This window comes from Pristis pectinata, chromosome 7, assembly GCF_009764475.1.
Source record: "Pristis pectinata isolate sPriPec2 chromosome 7, sPriPec2.1.pri, whole genome shotgun sequence".
NCBI lineage: Eukaryota > Metazoa > Chordata > Chondrichthyes > Rhinopristiformes > Pristidae > Pristis > Pristis pectinata.
Window position 1 is genome coordinate 19,800,882 of NC_067411.1, and position 22,660 is coordinate 19,823,541.

At 41.4% G+C, this 22,660-nt stretch overlaps 1 protein-coding gene and 1 long non-coding RNA gene across 2 annotated transcripts; one reads left to right on the forward strand and one right to left on the reverse strand.

The window, feature by feature from the left end:
• Positions 1-18,357: 18,357 nt before the first annotated feature.
• helt (helt bHLH transcription factor) lies at positions 18,358-20,533 on the forward strand. The gene is made up of 4 exons (XM_052020405.1): positions 18,358-18,477; positions 18,743-18,847; positions 18,955-19,051; positions 19,965-20,533. Exons 1-4 carry the CDS (start codon positions 18,451-18,453, stop codon positions 20,453-20,455), a joined length of 720 nt encoding a protein of 239 aa, XP_051876365.1. The 5' UTR covers positions 18,358-18,450; the 3' UTR covers positions 20,456-20,533.
• LOC127572786 (uncharacterized) lies at positions 19,425-22,269 on the reverse strand. The gene is made up of 3 exons (XR_007956687.1): positions 22,131-22,269; positions 21,369-21,498; positions 19,425-19,523 (listed from the first exon to the last, which is right to left on the reverse strand). It is a non-coding gene; the product is annotated as an uncharacterized LOC127572786 (long non-coding RNA).
• Positions 22,270-22,660: the final 391 nt, after the last annotated feature.

Here is a 22,660-nt window from a genome sequence, read left to right on the forward strand (position 1 = left end):
TTAGCCATGGGTGAGGTGACAGTAAATCTACTTGAAAACTTCTCACTGAAATAGTAACGTCCCTTTACACTTGATGATGGCTGTTGCTAAAGATTATGGATAATATTATATTTCCTAATAGACATTTTCCTGATTGTGGAGATTCTCTGAACAATATATTAGACAACATTTCTTTAATTTTATATTTTTTCTCATATTTCCTAACATCATGGAATGAAGGTAATTGTCGCATTGAGGTTATACCAATTCTCAGAGCAAACACATCAGTCCCATTCCCCCACTTAAGTCCCCGTAAACTATTTATTCTTGTATCCCCATCAACTCCAGCCTGATTCTCTTGCAACCTACAACACAAGGGATAATTTAGAATAACCAATTAATCTATCAACCAGTAAATCTTTGGGATGTGAGAGGAAACTAGAACACCTGGAGGAAACCCACATGTTCATGCGGAGAATGTACAAACTCAACACAGACAGCACCAAAGGTCAGTATTGAACTCAGCTTGTTGGAGCTATGAGGCAGCAGCATGACCCGACTGAGACAGTGAAGAGTGAGTTATCTAAAACTGGAGAATTCCCACTGATGGAATACCAGGGGATTTTGTTGCCACACTTAGTCACATGTTGCCTTGATGCCTAACCTCACCTTTAGATTCAGCTCATTGGTCCCAAATTCTCCAACTTTAGATAACTCATTCTTTCTTTCTATTTGCATTAGAACTGGCTATTTCTGTCTCTCATATTTTGGCTCAGTTTTTTCTCTTTCTAATAGTATAAATGCCAGGCAATGACCACCACCAACAAAAGACAGTCTAACCACCTATTCATTCAATTTCAGCACCATTGATGAGTCCCACCATCAATATCCTATGAATCACCAATGAAACAACTGGAGCAATCACATAAATACAACAGCAAGTTGGAATCTAGGTATCCTGCAATGAGTGACTCACCTCCTGACATCTCAAGGTCTTTCCACCATCTGACAATCTGCAAGACACAAGTCAGGGGTCTGATGGAATGCTCACCACTTCCCTGAATGAGTACAGCACTAACAACTCTTTAGAAACTTAATGCCAGCCAGGGCACAGCAGCCTGCTTGATTGGTACCCTAATAACAACTAACCATTGCCTCCACCACTGGGGCACAGTGACTGTAGTGTGTACCATCTGCAAGACGCACTGCTGTTACTCACTCAGTCTACCCTGACAACACCTCCCAAACCTGCAACCTCTACCACTATGATGTAATAACACCTCCTGCGGGTTCCCCTCCAGCCACGCCATCCAGACTTGGAGGTTGCCCTGCAGTCCTTCATTGATACTGGGTCTAGATCCTGGAATTCCCTTCCTTCCACTCTGCCACTTTTCAAGGGATGAAGAATAAATGTTGGCCTTGCCAGAAATGCTCAAATCCCAAACATTAATAGAATAAAATCTCATGTACCCAGTAATGTCTTTTTTGGTTTTTCTCCTGGTAATTTCAGCCATTGTTCTCCTATTTGCCTCTCCTCCATACCTACCTATTGTCATTCAGCCATGCCTTTACCACCCTGGTCCATCACCCCTTTCGTCATTTAACCTCTCCTCCTTCCACCCTTTGTGTTCCTTCCTGTATCCCCTCCCCACTTTTTCCTCATCTTAAAACATGTTTTATTCCCAACTTTCCCAGTTCTGATGAAAAGACAACAGCTGAAATGCTAATATGTTTCTCCCTGCATAGATGTGGCCTGATCTGATATTTGCAGCACTTTCTACTTTATTTCAGATTTGGAATGTTTTGTTTATGTGTTTTTGGCCCTGAAGCTGGTACCAGCTCACACCTTTGGCCATATTAATTTAGTACCAATTCATATAAATTGATATTCAGTTTCCTATCAATTTCTCAGAGAGATGCAGCAGAGAAACACACCCTCCAGCCCAGCACGTCCACACTGACCATCAAGCACTCATATTTACACTAACCTTACCCTAACCCATTTCATTCTCCCACCCATCAGCCCTCCCCCTAACCAGATTTTATTATTTATACAACTTAGCTATAAACTAGGAAATTACAGTAGCCAATTAACCAATCAATCTGCATATTTTTGGGATGTGGATGGAAACAACAGCACACGAAGGAAACCCATGTAGAAACAGGGAGAACAGATTGGAATCAGCGTCACTGGCACTGTGGGGCAGTAGATCTATTAACTACACCATTGTTCTAGATCTTGTAACTGTTAATATCGCACCCAATAAAAGCTTACATTTTTTCATATATCATCCAAGACTCTTGTTTAACACATTGTCCCTCTTCTACTTTTCAACTATTGTTCTGTATCTATACATTGGGATAAAATGTTACAGCTGTATCAGATCTTGGTGAGATCAAACCTGGAATATTGTGTGCAGGTCTGGTCACTATACTATAGGAAGGATGTGATTAAGCTGGAGAGGGTGCAGAAAAGATTCACCAGGATGTTGCTAGGACTGGAGGGGTAGGATTATGAGGAGAGACTGGACAGGCTGGGACTGTTTTCCCTGGAGTGAAGGAGGCTGAGGGGTGACCTTATAAAGGTTTATAAAATCATGGGGGACATAGATAAGGTGGATGGTCACAGTCTTTTTCCTAGGATAGAGGAATCTAACAGGGCATAGGTTTAAGGGGAGAGGGGAAATTTAAAATGGGACCTGATGGGCAAGTTTTTCATACAGAGGGTGGTGGGTATATGGAATGAGCTGCCAGAGAAAGTGGTAGACGTGGGTACAATTACAATGTTTAAAAGACATTTGGACAACTACATGGATAGAAAAGGTTTAGAGGGATATGAGATAAATGCAAGCAAATGGGACTAACTCAGGTAGGCACTTTGGTCAGCATGGACATGTTGGGCCAAAGGGCCTGTTTCCGTGTTCTATAACTTTATGACTCTGACTCCACACTTTCGCCAAGTGTAATGGCTAAATGAAAAGAGGTGGAATGTTGCAGTGAATTAGAACATTATCTTTCAACATCTGAGATCAAGGCCCAAGTACTGTCTTAAATAATTATATTAATAATTATTCAGAATGTTGAAGATAAACTATTCATAACAGCAATAACTCAGAGAAATATTTTGTTGTAGGGCACATTACAGTAATGAAGCAACAGATTAAATTTGTTGAAACTGTATGTCTAGGGACCTTGCAGAATTGCTAATTGCCAAATATGATTTAATTTCTTAATAGGTTTAGAATCAGACACTTTAGAATTAATTCTCCAATCAGGGGTCCCATGTGAGTTCTTTGGGCCTAATATTTCAGTTGCTAATTTGAAGTTACAGAAAATCAGGCATTGTTGGTCTCTGATTTTCTCATGCATCCCTTCTCATTCCAGCAACCATCCTTATTAAGCTGCAAGTGATTTTTGCAAAAGAGCACGGGTGCTCTGATTTCTTGCCCCAACTTTGGTGAAAGGCATAGGTTTTAGTGGAGGTGTAACAAGACACATGGTAAGGGAGCTGAGAAAGTGATCAGAGATTGCTTTGTCAGTGACCAGGTCCTTGGCTGCAATGAAGCCACAGGAGATGACAAAGCTGAGATAAAGCTCAACGATATGGGTGGGGAGTTTATGTGGATGGCAAGATTAAGGAGAGACAGAGCCTGGTAAGATCACGTGGAAAAAAAAATAAGATGCAAGTTGAAATCATCAAGGATTCAAAATTTATTTTGCAGAGGCTGATGAAAGGAATGAAAGTATGATATGGAAATTGCTAAAAATTTTAAAACAGAAGGGAGAGCCAAGATAAAATGGTGATGAGCAAAATGATGTTGGTTTGATAACATATAGGAAACTTAATGCAGGATGGGATCACTTTCAATGGCTGGTGATCAAGTCATGGTCAAAGATATGATTTCAGTTTGGATTATTGACTGCTTATTGGGATAGTGCTGTCGCCAGCCAGAGTAAAGATGATTGGATAATTCCCGTCAATCAAGCTTGGTGACCTCTCTGCTACAAAAGATTGGGATTGGTTTTATGCACATTACTGTGATTGTAACTGTCCTCCATTCACTGGATTTTTCTGCAGACACGATCCTGCTTTTATTTGAAGAAGCAGTTTCTGGTTTCTCTATAGATTGTGTTTGCTGAGTAAACTGACTCTGTATCCTGTGCAATAGACTTTGCAGTCAGTCATATACCCCCACACCACATCCAACTCATTGGCTGATGCAGCATTGGCATAAATATTCCACAACGAAGATGTGAATGACATGGTCTCACTTATGTCTGAGTGACCAGTACATAGGCTAATGAAGTGGAATGCCTTGATTGTAAATCACCAGCACGAGTGGATTGGGAAGATGCTTCAATGACTTTTCAGTATACACAAATAGATACCTTCAATGAAAAGGAAAAACCTGAAAAGGTGAACCCACCATATCTGTACTTAATGAAAAAGTTAAAAAGAGCAAACAAAAAGACATATAATTGCACGATGATGTGTGACAGGTCAGAAGATTCGACACACTGTGAAAAACAGGAAAAAATGACTGGAAGATTAACAGGGAAGGAAAAATTAGAGTATGAGATAAAGCTGGCTAGAAATGTAAAAACAGTAAGAGTTTTTATACTGTAGATAAAGGATTTTAAAAAGTAAAGAATTAAATAAGTGAACTTTGTTCCTACAGAAAGACAATCTAGGGAATTAATAATGGAAAGCAAGGAGATAGCGTATGAATTAAACAGATATTTTGCATCAGATTTCACTTTAAAGGATACAAAAAATCCCAGAAATAGCTGTCATCTGGAACTGGAAGGGAGGGGGGTACATAGGAATATTGCAATCACCAGAGAAGTGGTACTGAGCAAATTGTGGAAGGCTCAGGCTGACATATTTCTGATCCTGATGAGCTTTATCCCAGGTCTCAAAAGAAATGGCTAGTGGGATAGTTGATGAAGTGGTTTTACTTTTCCAAGATTCCCTGGATTCAGGGAAGGTTTTGTTAGCTTGAAAACAGTGAATATAACTCCTTGATTCAAAAAGATAATGATACAGAAAACAGGAAACTACAGGCCAATTAGTTTAACGTCAAAGATATTAACAGACAAAGGATATGAAGACATTAATAAATTTGGAGAATGAACATGGAATTGGCAAATTATCAAAACAGTTAAGTGTGAGATGGTGGATATTTTTTAGGAATTATAATAATAACATACTATTTGGATAATAAAAGACTAAGTGAGTAGAGGAACAATGCAAGTACACATATCACTAAAATGTCATTGTTTAGTAAGGTTGTAAAAGGTACAAATAAAGCACCAGGTTAATCTTTTGAGAAAGGGAATAAAGATGTTTATTTACTGCCTTTCATGACTCAGAATGACCAGGCCATTTGACAGCCAATGAAACAATTTTTGAAGTGTATTCACCATTATAATGCAAGAAAAAAGAAGCTAATTTGTGCACATCAAGGTCTCACAATACAGGTGTGCATGTGACAGGGCTGACTGAGGGATAGATTATAGCCAGGATGCCAAGGTTAACTCTTGCCCTTCTTCTAAAATTGTTGCCTTTGGATATGTTACATCCACCTGAAAGCCAACAGAAACTCTTCCCAAAACAGGTACCTCCAACACTGGAGCACTGCTGCAGTACTACATCGGACTGTCAACCAAGACATTTGCTCTCATGCCTCTGGAATAGGACTCAATCCTCTGACTCCGAAATGAAAGTGCCACCAATTGAACCAATAGTTGACCTTGCTGAAGGAGCTGAAAAGCAAGAAAATTCTGTTAAACTTTATATAACTTTGGTTTGATCACACATGGAGTACTATGCACAGTTCCAGCCTCCATGTTACAATGAAGATATCACATATATAAAATGACATTGGTGAGGGTTTAAGGATAGATTCACTCTGATACTCGAATTGACGTATTATCATTAAACTAAACCACAATTCTTTATTTTGACTACTTCTGAAATCTACGATTTTCTTGCAACACATTGGGAGAGAAATCAGATCACACTGGAAAATATGAGTTCGAATCGTGATGTGAAGGTAACTTGTATCAGTTTGACCTGATGTGGGTTGCACCTAAAATTGGTGCAGTATCCTGTTATTTTGACTCCAGCAAGTGCCAACTCCTCTATTTCACATATAAACTCTCGGCAGTGTGGAGGATCAGAGGGATCTTGGGGTCCAAGTCCATAGGACGCTCAAAGCGGCTGTGCAGGTTATCTCTGTGGTTAAGAAGGCATATGGTGTATTGTCCTTCATCAATCGGGGAATTGAATTTAGGAGCCGGGAGGTATTGTTGCAGCTATATAGGACCCTGGTCAGACCCCACTTGGAGTACTCTGCTCGGTTCTGGTCGCCTTACTACAGGAAGGACATGGAAGCCATAGAAAGGGTGCAGAGGAGATTTACAAGGATGCTGCCTGGAATGCGGAGCATGCCTTATGAAAACAGGTTGAGGGAACTCGGCCTTTTCTCTTTGGAGCAAAGGAGGATGAGGGGGGACCTGATAGAGGTATATAAGATGATGAGAGGCATCGATCGGGTGGATAGTCAGAGGTTTTTCCCCAGGGCTGAAATGGTGGCCACAAGAGGACATAGGTTTAAGGTGCTGGGGCGTAGGTATAGAGGTATATAGATATAGGGGTAAGTTTTTTACTCAGAGAGTGGTGAGTGCATGGAATGGGCTGCCGGCAACGGTGGTGGAGGCGGATACGATAGGGTCTTTTAAGAGAATGTTGGATAGGTACATGAAGATGAGAAAAATAAAGGGCTATGGGTAAGCCTAGTAATTTCTAGGGTAGGGACATGTTCGGCACAGCTTCGTGGGCTGAAGGGCCTGAATTGTGCTGTAGGTTTTTCTATGTTTTTCTATGTTCTATTCTATAAACACAGAGGCCATGTCCACAGAAGCTGCAACACCAGCTGAACCTTCTGCCCTGATTGAAGCCCCAATTACACCTCTTAATGGGGAACTGCTGCTAGGTCAGTCCACAGTTTTTGGACACTTGCAGGAAGCCAAGACAAAGTAGGGATGGGTGACTGTACCCTCAGGATGTTCTGGTGGAAGTAATGGAAAGAGGATAGGAGTCTATCCTCAGGGACCCCAGGATGACCTCCAAGTGCATGGTGAAATGCCAAAGGCAGGAGATGGCCACCGAGGTCAACTCCCGGAGCAATGTGCCTGGATAGGATACAAAGCCATATGAAAAAAACAATACTATGGTCATGGAAAAGAAATAAAACTGCAGATGCTAAAATCTGAAACAAAAACTGAAAATGCTGGAAAAACTCAGCCAGTCAAGCAGTATCTGTGGAAAGAGACACCGGTTAACGTTACAGGTCAGGATTCCTTCCTCAGAGTTGGGAATATCCCTTACTAAGAGGAAGAGCAATAGGGTTATAGTAGTGGGGATTTTAACTTTCCCAATATTGACTGGGATTGCCTTAGTGCAAGGGGCTTAGATGGGATTAGATTTATTAAGTGCATCCAAGAAAGTCTTTGAGACAATATGTAGAGAGTTCAGCTATCGATGGGGCAGTGTTCCACCTTATCTTTGGAAATGGGCAGGTGGTGGAAGTATTGGTGAGGGAACATTTTGGGAACAGTGACATAATTCTGTAAGTTTCAAGGTAGTTTTGGAAGGGGGTAAGGTTGGTCCTCAAGTTAAAGTTCCAAATAGGGGGGAGGCTGATTTCAATAGGATTAGAGAGGACGTGGCAAAAATAAATTGGGAGCGGTTGCTTGTGGGTAAAATGACAGCTGACAAGAGAGAGTCTTTAAGACGAGAGCTAACAAGAGTTCAGGAACAGCATGTTCTGGTAAAGGAGAAAAGCAAACATGGCAAAATTGGGGAACCTTGGATAACAAAGGATATTGAAGGTTTGATTAAGAAAAAAGAAGTATGGGTAACTGGAATCAAGGGATTCTCTTGAGGAGTATTGCGTGTGTAGGAGAGAAATTAAGAAAGAAATTAGGAGGGCAAAAGGGGGCCACACTTGGTAAGTAAGATTAAGGAGAATCCCAAAATATTCTTTAAGTATATCAGGAAAAAGAAGGTACCCAGGTAAAGAGTAGGTCCTTGTAGGGAACGAAAGGGGCAATCTACGTGTGGAGCCAGGCAATGTGAGCAAGGTACTAAATTAATACTTCTCATCTGTATTCACCAAGGAGAAGAACATGGAAGGACATTGGTATGAAGATTTTCTGGAACGGGTCAGTATTAAGAAAGTGGAAGTGTTAGACGTCATGGGCCGCACAAGGGTTGATAAACCCGCAGGCCAGATGATATCTATCTCAGGTTGCTATGGGAAGCAAGGGAAGAGATAGCAGGGGTCCTCACAGAGATTTTTCCATTTTCATTGGCCACAGATGAGGTGCCATAAGACTGGAGGATAGCTAATGTTGTTCCTTTATTTAAGGGCAGCAGGGATAAGCCAGGTAAATGCAGACCAGTGAGCCTTACGTCAGTGGTAGGGATATTATTGGAAAAAATCCTAAGAAATAGGATATATATACATTTGGAAAGGCTGGTGCTGATCAGAGATAGTTGGTATGGCTTTGTGCAGTATTATATGCAGTTCTGGTTGCCACACTATAGGAATAATGCATTAGAGAGAGTACATAGGAGATGCACCAGGATGTTGCCTGGATTAGAAGACTTTAGTTATGGGGAGAAATTGGATAGGCTGGGTTTGTTTACCCTGGAGCAAAGGAGGCTGAGAGGTGACCTGATAGAGGTATATAAAATTATAAAGGCATAGATCGGATAGTCAGAAGCTTTTTCCCAAGGTAGGTGTATTAAAAACAAAGGAACATAGGCTTAAGGTGAGAGGAAGGAGCTTTAAAAGGGATTTGAGTGTAATGTTTGTTTTCACAGAGAATGGTTGATGTCTGGGCCTTGCTGCCAGAGGTGGTAGAATTGGATACAATTACAATGTTTAAGAGAAATTTAGAGAGACTCTTAACTAGGCAAGACACAGTGGAATTGGTGTAGAAGAGCATAAAGGCATAAATGTTGTGAGCCAATGGGCCCTTTTTGGTGCTGCACAACTTTACGACTCCATGACTATATGGATATAGGTTAAGACAGATCAGCTGATAATGAGCTGGAATTATTGACCATTAGGAAGGCAATTTATAGAAACAAGCTGAGAAAGGGACAGAAGCAGGATGGAGGCATATGCAGGATAATGGGAAACAATGAGAGAGCAGGCATACCTGAAGGTGGATAATTCAATGTTCCTATTGTTACGGACTCAGTGAAAGTCCCTTTAAGATAGAGAGTGTGTGTATGTGTGTGTGGGGCGTGCTTACGTCAATAGAAGATAAAGGACGTAATGACGTTGTTGAAGAGGTTAGAAGAAGAAGGAGGAGAGAGAGAGAGAAGGGAGAGAGACACCAGCCTGCTTGTTTTCTCTATCGATGGATGAGAAACAATAACTCTGTTTGCCACTGAAACCCATGTATGGAAGTTGGAAGTAATCCGGTGGAGTTCACTTTGTTGCTGACCTGTAGAAGGAAACAGGTATTTGTATGTGGACGACCACGGTTCGGATGCTTTTCGGGGTGAGGAAGTCACTACCGAGTAAACACTGAAGTGTCGTTTGGGTTCCATCGTGGAACATTTGGATTTCGTATGTACTCTCTCTATGTTTTTCTACATCTACATCTTATCTTCAGACAACGGTGGTTGTTGAAGAAGCCCTTGCTCATGTTTCACCTTATGGCTTGCGGAACTGAACTTTAAGAACCATTCAGGAACTGGGAGTTTTGGACTTTGTCACACACACACACGACGAGTTTAGTTTTGGGGTTAACGTTCGAGGTTTAACATTCTTGAATTCTAACATACTAACATTTTTACTTTTATTTTACATATTATCATAAGTAGTGATTAATAAAATAGTTTTTAACACTAAATCATGCTCAGTGTGTTTCTTTTGTTGCTGGTTCGTGACACTATCAAGCTCATGGTCAAGGTGAGTGAACGCACCAACAAATCCTATCATCCAATAATTACAGCAATGCGCGCGCGCGTACACACACATCATTCATCTAACAATGATCTCCATCAATCACAACCCATACCTAAAACAAAAACAGAAGATGATGGAAATACTCAGCAGGTCAGGCTGCATCCATTGAAAGAGAAACAAAGTCAACATTTCAGATCAGAGACCCTTCTTCAGAACTCTGATTTTCACAAACCATACCTAGCATTGACATCCAACCTAACCCCACCCCCCCCACCCCACACACCGATTTATCATAGAATCAGAATCAGATTTATTATCACTGTGTAGTGAGAAAGCACATGGCTGTCACGTGACAGTAACGACACTGACCCCCGCTGGTTGGAGGACAGCATTGCTCCTCGGATCAGAAGTGATACCACTGTCAATCAAGGTGCGGCTCCACCCCTCCCCTCAGGTACCTTTTGTCTCTGAACTTGGCTGACCATTGGCTGTGGCAGGCACCTTTGTCCTTGACCCCCAAACCATTGGGCCATTTAAATCACTCAGTGAGGCACCACCCAGCCTCCTAGCACCACAAAAAGGGTTGCAATCCCCTAGCTCTCTCTCTTTGATGATCCCAGGAGTAGTAAGACAACGCTGCAGAGATCACTGGTAAGAGTGCATCACCACGTGGTTTGGGTGCATTTCACTCAGACTCAGCGAGCGTTAAGGGCCAATGCTAGTGTGGGTCAAGCATTGAAGTATTATATCCTGAAGTTGTACAGTGTTATTGTGTGCTTGTGTGTATCAGTGTGTGTGTGTGTGTGTATCTTATCCTAGTTGCGATTCCCCCTCAAGTTCGCAGTCTCCTGCGTGTGTGTGAGTGTGTATCTGTTCCCATCCATTCTGTCCCCATGTTTGCCTTTGTGATTAAACTAGTTTTGATATCCAAAGCTCCTGTCCAGAGTCCTTCATCCTTAAGGCCAAAAAGAACCATTTCACACAATACACTGACATATATGACATGAATTTTGCTGTTTAGCGGCAGCAGTCCAGTGCACTCACACACGCATGTGCCAGCTTACAACTTTCCACTCATTCAAATATGGCTCGCAACTCATAGACACACTGTAACAAACTCATTAATAAACTTCCCATCTCTTGGAGGAGAAGGCAGCATACAATTGCCACCAGCAACAACAATACCATCTCCATCAGATTGGCCTGGGGGGAGAGTGGAAACCATTATTGCAGTGGCTAACACAGAGTGCATAACCATTGGCAGTACAGAGATCATTTTACCTGCCATTATATCTAATTCTCCTTTCATATCCCACTAGCCTGGACAAATGTACCATCAATCACTCTGACGCCATGCAGGACAAAGCAGCTTGCTTTATTGCCATCTCATCCAACGCTGTAAACATTCATTCCCACCACCACTAGTGCACCATGGCTGCACTGTGTAAAATCTACAAAATCCACTGTGGTTACTTTTTTCATTGGTATTGGTATTGGTTTATTATTGTCACTTGTACCAAGGTACAGTGAAAAACTTGTTTTGCATACCGATCGTACAGGTCAATTCATTACACAGTGCAGTTACATTGAGTTAGTACAGATTGCATTGATGTAGTACAGGTAAAAACAATAACAGTACAGAGTAAAGTGTCACAGCTACAGAGAAAGTGCAGTGCAATAAGGTGCAAGGTCACAACAAGGTAGATCATGAGGTCAGAGTCCATCTCATCGTATAAGGGAACCGTTCAATAGTCTTATCACAGTAGAGTAGAAGCTGTCCTTAAGTCTGATGGTATGTGCCCTCAGGATCCTGTATCTTCTACCTGATGGAAGAGGAGAGAAGAGAGAATGACCGGGGTGGGTGGGGTCTTTGACTATGCTGGCTGCTTTGCCAAGGCAGCGAGAGGTAAAGACAGAGTCCAGGGAGGGGAGGCTGGTTTTCATGACGCATTGGGCTGTGTCCACAACTCTCTGCAGTTTCTTGCGGTCCTGGGCAGAGCAGTTGCCGTAGCAAGCTATGTTGCATCCAGATAGGATGCTTTCTATGGTATATCAATAAAAGTTGGTGAGACTCAAAGGGGACATACCAAATTTCGTTAGCCTCCTGAGGAAGTAGAGGCACTGGTGAGCTTTCTTGGCCATGGCAATGGTATCTACTGGTATCATCTGCTCCGACAGCACTTTGCAAACTTACGACCTCTATTATCAAGACAAGAGCAAAAGAAACATGGGAACACTTCCAGCTGCAGGTTCCCCATCAAGCTGCACACCATCCTAATATGGAAATACATTGCCACTACTTGAGTGTCACTGGGCCTAAATCCTGGCGCTTCCTATCCTTTGTAGGAGTACCTTCACTCAGTGGACTGCAGCAGTTTACGAAGGTGATTCACCACTAACTTCTCACGAGCAATTAGCAATGAGCAATAAATTCTGACTTTGCCAGCAATACTTTGATCCTGAAAAATTAATAAACTAAAAAATACTGCAAGCAATAAGTACAGCCTTTCCAGCACTGCCACTTGCCGCGAACCAAATGTTGAAGTACTTTTGATCCTTTGATGTGATATTACTTTAATTCACACCATTAGAAACTCTCCAGTGGAAGCTGAACTAGAGTACAGCAATATTCCCCCAATAAGTGACCTATTTTAATAAGGGCACTTTTCAGGGACGATAATGCATGAACTTTGTCTGGAATCTCAACTATTGTTCAGAAGGAGCAATATAGAGAAAGGATGAAGTAATGTGGTTGACTCCTCTTTGAACTTGAGTTGCCCTTGTACCGGTAGTTTGGTCATGATCTGAGCCTAGAACTGATCTCACCATGTCAGATCTATTGGTCACTTGAGACGCCTTGCACTAAATTTCCTGACAATCAGCAGTCTCATGTCCATCTTGCCTTGCCATCTTGTATTCTCTCATCATAAGCTAAAGATCTCTAGTTAACAGTAATATATGCAGAATATATCAGACTCAAGGGTAACTGGTACAACCACAGAGGCAACTGCAGGAATGAAACATTAACAGTAGAGGGTAGCCATCTGTGGTTGGGATTGAGGCGTTTTTTTTTCCTTAACCTTTCCTCCTGGCCAACTGAATAGAAATCTGTTTTTGCTGGCCTGCAAACTCTCGTTGTGGAAATCTAACTATTCCAAGACCTGAGATCTCATACATAGGGTTGGTAGACATTAGGACTTCAGACAGGAAATGTAACCAGTTAAAACCATTCAGCCACTGCTAAATTTACAAGTACCTATCCAATAAGGACTACCCAATGAATGTATCTTGCAGGATTACCTGCATTGAAAAGAAGTATCACATTCCAAGTGACAGGTCAACACTTGCTCATGAGCCAGATTTCCTGGTCAGTCAACAACAGCATTTTTTAAAATGTTTACTCCGTTTATGCTAAATCTGTAAGAGGGAACTGGTGTAGTGATGAGAGAGCTGGTGTGGCACAGATTCTGGATGAGCTGGTGATTCAAATAGCAAGTTTTCATCTTCTGCATTTACCTACACATGCTTGAACACCAGCTGTCCAAGTTACTTCATAATCACAGTGAACACTGGAAGCCTGAATATAAAATCCAGGCTAATATGTTCGTTCCAAAATTAGAATAGTGCAGATGCTGAAAATCTGAAATAAAAGCATGAAATGTGAGAAGATCACAGCAGGTCAGGCAGTATGGTAATATCCTCCATGCCTTGCGAGGCACACCACCTTGCCATTACCAATTCATTTACAGATCTGGTAGCTAAATGTGCTCTTAACGATCCCTATTAAGCCATTTTGATTCATCCTATCACAGTTACTCCCCTTGTTCTATACATCCCTTCTACATCTTAAATCCAATTGAAAATCTACTTGCATTTCTCTCTTTCCCAGTTCTGATAAAGGGTCGCAGACCCAAAATGTTGACTGTTTCTCCTTCCAGATGCTGCCTGACCTACTGAGTTTTCCCAACATTTTCTGTTTTTGTTTCAGATTCCGGCACCTGCAGTTTTTTTTTTTGATTTTCAATATTTGACTAACTGCCATCAGGTTGCCCTGGTAATAACAAATCCATGAGAATCAAGGGAAAAAGACACAAAGTGTGTGAACTATCTTATTCTGATTCAGACATTGGTGAAAGACATGGATTTCGGCAGGGAACAAAGATTTTGGCTTTGTTTTTCTTTTCCAATATTTAATTGTAGAAAATTTCTACTCATTCAGCACTGAATGCTGGATATGCAGCATGAAAAATCAGTGGCAACAGAGATATCAAAACAGAAAGTAAGATAAGGCTCTGTGCGTGTGTTTTGGACAGTTCTGTGAAGGAATAATATATAAATGGGAAAAAAAGGAGAGGCTGTGGATAAATCTTCAGGGAACCTAGAAGAAGAAACGTGATAATGGAAGAAAAGGCACTGAGGGTAATCCTCAAGCTAAATTAACAGATAAGAATGAAACCACTTGATGAAGAATAGGCCAGAGCAGTTATAAAATCAACCATATCAAAGGTTACAGAATAGTTTACCACAGTCCCAGTCATGTAGAATATTATTTATGAATACTATTATAGTACTGTGGATGGGTTCAAACATGGAATTGTGGGAAAGATAGCCATGAATTTAGCCGGGGTTCATTGGCTGAGAGTGCATAGTCCCACAGAACCTAGGATGTGAGGTTCATTAAGCCAAGGTCATCTCATATAGATTAGAGTCAACCATTTCTCATTGGTAGCATTATTGTTTTTGAGTCAGAAGGATGTGGGTTTAAGCTCTAATCCAAAGGAGCGAGGACTTAACCTGATACTTTAATGCAACACCATGCTGCATTATCTTAATAGAACATTACATGATAGCCCAATCTGTCTTCTCAGTGCCATAAACAATCCCACAACACTATCTGAATTCCTCCCATTGTCTCGGTCATAGTTCTTTCTCAACCAACATTTAAGCTGATGATGTGATCATTTATATCACTGGCGTCTGCAGGACGTGGCTGTATACCAGTTAGGTGGCTTGATTCTCACACCATAACAATGACCATGTCTCATAAGTACTTCATTGAGTGTAAAAATATCATGTTGGGAGGGAGGGGTTGCTTCTGAAATCATACAAGGAGCTATGTAAATGCAAACTTTTATTCTACCACTCAGTTACTTGGAGTTTCCTTCCAGCCTGTGCCATATCTGCCAATTTGAAGAGGTGAGAATTTACTTTGAGCCAACATTTAGACCAGCTGGAAGTGGACATCATGTAAAGGCAATTCATTGGTCTGGTTCCATGGTTAACATGTGCTGATTCCATGGTGGTATATCTGGGAGAAAGATACTCTCTTCTCAGGATGAAGGAAGACGGTCAAGTGAGCATCACTTCAGAGCACTTATTTACATCTGGGCACAGAGAATGCAATGGGGAAAGAGTTGGGGGAACCTAAGAAAATAGGAGCATCTACCAGGACAAATATTAATCGTTTTCTTTATTTAGAGTTGCATAAAGCCACGAGCAACAATTGTGCTCACGTTAGTACATCCGCTTTTATGCCGTATTTTTACTTCATGATTGATTATAATGTGAGGTCGCTCAGCTGTGAAATAAGGTGGTTATTTCGCTCTCCCACATTTTGGGTGCCATCTGAATTATGCATTAAGAAACGCGTTCACGTGGATACCAATACATTTATTAAAAGATAACTTGTCTGCTACCCAAAAAGAGAATGAATCCAATTTTTGGGTGAACGACGTGGTAGTAATTGTGTTATGAGCAAGGTTTCCCGTCACTGTGCTAAGGTAAAGTTCCAACTATTTAAAAGGGACCCAAGATTACAAATAGGAATGAATGGGAGAGTTCCAGGAACATTTGAGAAGCAAAATTGTTAACAGCCTTATCCTGTGTCGTCCGGAAGGTGAAGCTCACCCCTCAGGGAGCACCGTACGTTACATATGAAAGCATTACTCAAAGCCTGCGTGTAACTGCATTTTAAGAATCTTCGAGAGTCATACAACGCTCTGACATAGTATGAAAGGAAGGAACAACATTTGGCAACTTCGTGACAGATTATTTCTTCAAATACAATTTTAAGACATATTTAAATAACTTATAAAACATACAATTTTTTAATTGAGCTGATAGTGCACTCATGCGCAAAATCTCCAAATTATGTTTAAAACGTTGCCTATGGTAACTAAAACTGAAAAGTCAAATCTGTACCCCACAAAGTAAAAAGCTTTGGGTGAAAGCAATTCATGGAATTCTTTTTTAAGCGCTGTGAAACCTTCATCAAAACAGGAGAGCAATTTATGCAGTGCATTCACCTTTTACTGGTCTGTAACTGAGGGTGCAATTTACATTAACGTATAGTGAAATGTAAACGATTTATACGTAGATTTGGTGCATTAAATATGCTTTCCATATAATTGTAAAGACGGAGTTGCTTGAGTGACCTTGCGTCTTTTTCACTTGAAGATTAATTCAAACAGAACAATTTCCCATTGAAAGCTCATCGCCAAGGCCACTACTCTCAGCTAAACCGATTTGTCTGACAAAGTGATACTGGCCACATTGTGGCAAGGCAAGAGGTCGTGGACATCACTCCCTGCAAGTAACAACTTACATTGTACAGAATTTTTCCACAGGGCACTTCGATTTATGTGACACCTCTGTAGATCTTAATTTTAAACATTGAGAGAAGTTTTTAAAAGAAGGAATTCTAAAAGTGGTTTCTTCTATTTCAGACAACTAATATCTTTATAAATGCCTTTTAAAAAGTATGTTGTAAATAGACTTTTAGATTTTAGTCTTTCTGTCTGCTGAATTACTTGTACTTTATGTATCCATAATTTTATTTACTTTTGTTTATTTGACTAATTCTGAAATAAGCTAAAACTAGTGTCTTTTACGTGACTTCCAAAAGTGATTTTTAAATCAGAGCACTATAAATATTCCTCTCCTATCATTTAAAAAATCCTTGCTAATATTGTGTGCCAGCTTGCGATACAAAACAGTGCTCCTTTTACATTTTACAATTTATATGTTTATTATTTACAAAATGTGAAAACGTACTTTTGCTATTTATTTTTAAAAATCCCTGCGCAAAAATGTCATCCAGTCGTGGGGAGGGGAGTCTGTTAAACTGACGCCACCAGACTAAACAATCGCCAAGTAAACTTTGCTTAAAAGGCCGCCGTAAAAAATAAAGCAGCTTTGTTCCCATTTAACTTAGTCGCATGTTAAAATATTTTTGTTATGATAATATTGCAAAAGCGAGATGCAAAGTAGCCTATCATATCAAAGCGCTGTCTTTAGAATATTAGCGCCCTGGCTTCTCCACTTGGCGCGTTTAAAGGGACCATTTTAAAGGCGATTGTCTCTTTCTCTCTAATGACATTTACCGGATCAGAACATGCTGCTAATTCGATCATCAAGCTTTGCCCTCTTGAACAATGCCAGAGTAATTTTTCCCAAAGTTTGTTAAATTGATCAAAATTAGGCAAATGAATAGGGATCTCCAGGCTCTCCCTCTTGCAGGTGACAGTGAATAATACACTTTTAGACCAGCTGCATTTTCCCTTTTATTTTTTTTCTTTCTCTCTCTTTCCTCCACAATGCTTAAAGATCTCCCATTATTAAAATTTAGGCCAACGAAACTATTCATTCATTTCAATAGACATTTTCTTATAGGATAATAGGCTACAAATTGAGCCCACCAAATCGAATCCAGTGGTGGGTAGCCTCGTGTGCCAAAGTCTGCTGGGGCTGGTTTTGAAGCAAGCAATGTTCGTGTGCCAGCCCCAGTCCCACACCTGCCGAGGTCTCCAATAAATAATGAGTGGAAACAAAAGCTTGCCATCTCCCATAAAATGGATGTGTCACCAAGTCGTGTGAGAACAAACGAGAGCCTTCCCCTTCCCTTGAACTCGGCGGAACAGCCTATTAAAGGCTTACTTAATTACTTTAATGACTCCGGACATGCTTGAGGGCTGGGATCGCTCGCTTTAGTTTTGTAAACAGGCGAAATCGAAAGGGAGAGGGGAAGGGAAGAGGGGGGGGAAAGAAACTTTTTTTTTGTTTCTTTTCTTGTGCGCACTGCGCCCTGATGGATCGGGGCAGACACCAGCCTTAGTTCGCATTTCCCGCCTTTTTATTACTATGCAAATGATATTCGAAAAACGATCACGTGTCTTTTGAAGAGCCACGTGGATTAACAAAGCCGGACTGCCCCCTGCTAACCCCTGGCTATAGTACCTCAGCCCCAGATTTCTGCCACCTCTTTAACCACATATTCCCCAATGCCCCGCTCTCTAATCCGGTCGAATAATTTAGGCAATGAATGCACTGGACCCCTTAATGATTGCTTTATAAGGAGCCACTTTCAGCCAGGGAGGAGCATAGTCGAGTTTTATTTTACTGCAGAAAGCACAGGGAGGAAAAGTTTAGCTGCTAACGGTGAAACTATTTTAATTGTCCAGTTTATCCTCTTTGTCTGAAGATGTCCTCCAAAACGAAAGAGCGCAAGGTAAGGGAACATTCATATTTTTAAGTCGTGCTTTCTCACTTGTACGTTTTTACACTGTAAGTTACAATACAGTCCGGCATGCATTTTCTTTTCCTGAAATAGGTTTGCTGATAATGTTTTCCATACCTTTTTATAGAAAGTTAACTTTCTAATAGAGTGCAATGCATATCCACCCACCTCATGAAGGGGGATCTGCACACATCTGCGGGATATCCTTTTTCCATACCTCCTCTTTCTGCTACTAAGCCTTTATTTTGTTTCCCAGACTGCTCCTGTGTCGCACAAAGTGATCGAGAAAAGACGCAGAGATCGGATCAATCGCTGTCTGAACGAGCTTGGCAAAACTGTTCCAATGGCATTGGCAAAGCAGGTACTTCACAGTTTATTTTATAAAGCTATTAAGTCCAACGCTATTTCCTACACAGCACACTAGTCCTTTATTATCCGCGGCTATTCTATTGTGATATCTTATTTCAGGGCACTGGGAAACTGGAAAAGGCAGAGATTTTGGAGATGACAGTTCAATATCTAAGGGCTCTGCATTCGGCTGATTTCGCCAGAGGAAGAGAAAAAGGTAGCGGGCCAAACACCCTTTCTTAACACTTTTAATACTTAACACATGTTAACACTTGAACTCTGGTAACCTGTTGTGAAGTATTCATACTCGCAACACTTGAGCGCAAACCTTGGCTATAAAAAAAAACTTGCGATGTACGCTCAGTTAAAATGTGACCGCTTTCCCCGCCGAGATCTGGTTCTCACAGCTCCGCGCACAGCTTCACAGAACACTGCATCTTTTCAATCCTTGTACAGTACGTTGGCTTTAGCACCTTGTTCACTGGAGGGAAATAAAACGGTAGAACAGAGTGGTCGTTACGCATGTATAATACAGGAACACTGTAGACTTTATAACTTTGCAAAACAACCATCGCCACCCGAGAACTTGCCTGTGATTTCAGGAAATTTTTCAGCCAGAAAAAGAATCCATCAAACTCGTACTTTCCTGTTTTCCGCACTCCAGATTTCACACCGGGAAAAATATGACCCTAGGTCGAATGGAAGTACTTTAAATCCGAATTCTGCGTTTTTGTTTTGTAAATACAGGACATCATATTAATAAGCAAATACGCGTCTACGCACGATCATTTAGCAGCGCAACAGCCCGCTCCTATTTACCATTTAAAATAATGTAAGCACCAATACTTGGTTCCTTCTTAAAGGGGTCTGCGCCCGTTTTAGGAAGTGGCTGATCATATTCCTGAACTTCACTAAGTTTTCAAAGTTATCCTACGGGGAGTTTTGAATATTCCAATACGCATGCAACTTTTAGAGGCATTTATGTCGTTTATTAAAACAAAAAAATCACGCTGTATTAGCCTGGCCTGATCGCTCTAACGTGTGCTAAAAGTTTGATTCAAAGCTTTAGAATTTCATAGCATTTTTGAGGATCTTTGTACCCACAGCTGAATGCATTTTCATTTACGCAGGCGAACTGCTAGCAGAGTTTGCGAACTATTTCCACGCCGGTTACCACGAGTGCATGAAGAACCTGGTCCATTATCTGACCACAGTGGAGCGCATGGAAACCAAGGACACCAAATACGCCCGAATTCTCGCCTTCTTGCAGTCCAAATCTCGCCGATGTTCCGACCCCATATTCGGGCCAATTTCCTCTCACGACACGGAATATTCGTATCAGCTTCACCCCGTGCCAGAGTTTACAAATTCGCGTTTAAACGAGTCCCTATTGCAGCAAGGGGCTGGGGTGGCGAGAACGCAAGCGATGCACTGGCATGGACCAGCTCGGAGCCCGGGGCTCCCCTTTATTCCGAGCCCAACCATACCTATCACAAACTCAGGCCAGCAACACAATTTCCTACACTCTGTACAAGGCCTTGATCGCCACTACATTAACTTGATTGGACATTCCCACCCAAATGCGTTTAGTCTTCACAACTCGCAGCACGCAAATTTATAGAAAAAAATACGTTGGACTGGTGTAATGGTCGAAACTGTCCATCAATTAAGGCCGATTAAATATTCTCTGAATGCCAGAAATTTGTAGCAGCACCGCAGTATTCAGCACTACAATATTTATAACAAGATCTCAGGTTGAACGTTCAGTTTTAGCGCACCTGGCCATGGGGAAAAAAAAATAAATCCATTAGGTTTTACATGGTTACTGCAACGTTTCCATTCTCCGACTGATACCTGATGTGTACACAGGTTCTACTGTATATCTATTTTGATAATTAGGACGGTCCAGTCGTCTCCCTGTTAGACAGTCCCTCAAGTTCGGCGGAGAGAGAGGAGGGAGTTGTTTCCACTTCGGGTTCTGGGGCCAATGTGGAAACTGCAGACGGTGACGGGAGGGTCGTAATCTGTGAGGTTTACGCAGGGCTTCCGTGTGCTCCCAATGCATGACCTCCGAGGTTCTCAATAGCACCCCCAATACCTTCCACTTTAAGCGGTCACGGGCCAGAAGTTCCCGGGAGCAGGTGGGAATGTTTCCCTTCCTCAAAGAAGCTTTGGGCCTAGTAATGTCCCAGGACAGAGCTCAGAACAGAGTGTCTGGCATTCAGTCTACGCTGTTTAGATGGAACTACTGTATATATTTTATCTTCATTTGTTTTGAATTTGGGGATGGGAAAGTTCTTATATGCACATTATATTAAAGAAAATCACGTACACTTTCTACAATGTATAACAAAGCACAAAATAATTAAAGAACTCAGTTTTATTCTTCCAGTTCTACCCTGTTCGTAAGTTATTTATCGCGTCGCCTTGCTGTCTCTATTTATAAATATCTAAGCGTCTAAAAGACAAAAATAAAAGTCTATTGTCATCGTTATTCTCTCTGTTCAGACTATGATAATTTAAGCATTTGTTACCGTTTTCCGTGTATCTGGTTGCATTAATTTTCTTTCCGTGAGCTTTGAGAGATGGTCAATGAGAGATGGGTGTTTACGCAGCTCTCTCTCGGTTTTATAGAGCGCTTTCTTCGGTCTGTAATGCCAACCACTAAAAGTTAAAATGATTCAGTCGTCGATCATTCTGTAAATTAAACAGCTTACATAAATGAAAAAAAGTAGTCCCCCCCCCCCCCCCCCACCTACCTGTACGCAGAATCTACTCTGTGCTGGTGCGTGTTCATCCAGAGGCGCACAGTCCTGTTAACTTTATTTTGAGGAACTAACACACTAACCGCGTAAACCAGAAGATGTAAAGATAACGGCTGCGAAAGCGGGTGTGATAAACACGGGAAAAAAAAGCATCTCCCATTATCACTCGGGCCACTAACTACTATAAAGTAACATACATCAAGTAAACGTGATGTGGAATGAAATAAGCTGTTGTAATATGTAAGATTCAACCAGGCAAAGTAATGAAGCAGCGGCTTCCTTCTCGAAGTCAAAGTCGAGTTTACTGTCATATGCACAAGTACATGTATGTACAGGTGCAATGAAAAACTTATTTGTAGCAGCATCATTTATATGAGGAAAGTGTACTTATAACGCGTCGCCCAATTTAATTTGTGCTCCATCATTATTCAAACCCCACAAGGTCTGCGTTTAGCATAATTTAAACACGTTCGTTCATTTTAAAAGGTTTTTTTTTGCAATGCGATAGCAGTGTCAAAAACACAAGCAAACCTGGTTCAGCCACTCCGCTAAAGGGCTACAATTCGACCTTTGACTTTTTTTTACCGTGTTCTCCTTCGATGTTCCAAATGCAGCTTCCCTATCCGAAGTGCGTTGTATCCTTTACGATACGAACCCCGTGTCTCCTCGCACTCTCACCATGAAGAATGCGTGGACCTGGATGATTAATGATAGCATTTCACCAATCGGATGCTCTTTGACAATGACTTTATACCGATGGACACTGCGAACAGAATGAGATCAGCGTCTTCGGCCCAGGATGTCGGTGCCGGCCATCAGAGACTATCTTCACCAATCCCGTTTTCCAGCACCTTCCCTGCAGCTTTCAGCGCCACGGCGTTTCAAGTTCTCATACTTTGTAACTGTGAGAGTAGCTGCCTCCACCATCCCCTCGGGAAGTTCCAGATTTCAACCAATCTCTGGGTGAAAATAAAACTCTTCCTCAAGTCCCACGTAAAGCTCTTCCCCCTTTGGTTAAGGGCATTCAATACATTTCTGATATGGGGGAAAAAATCTCAATA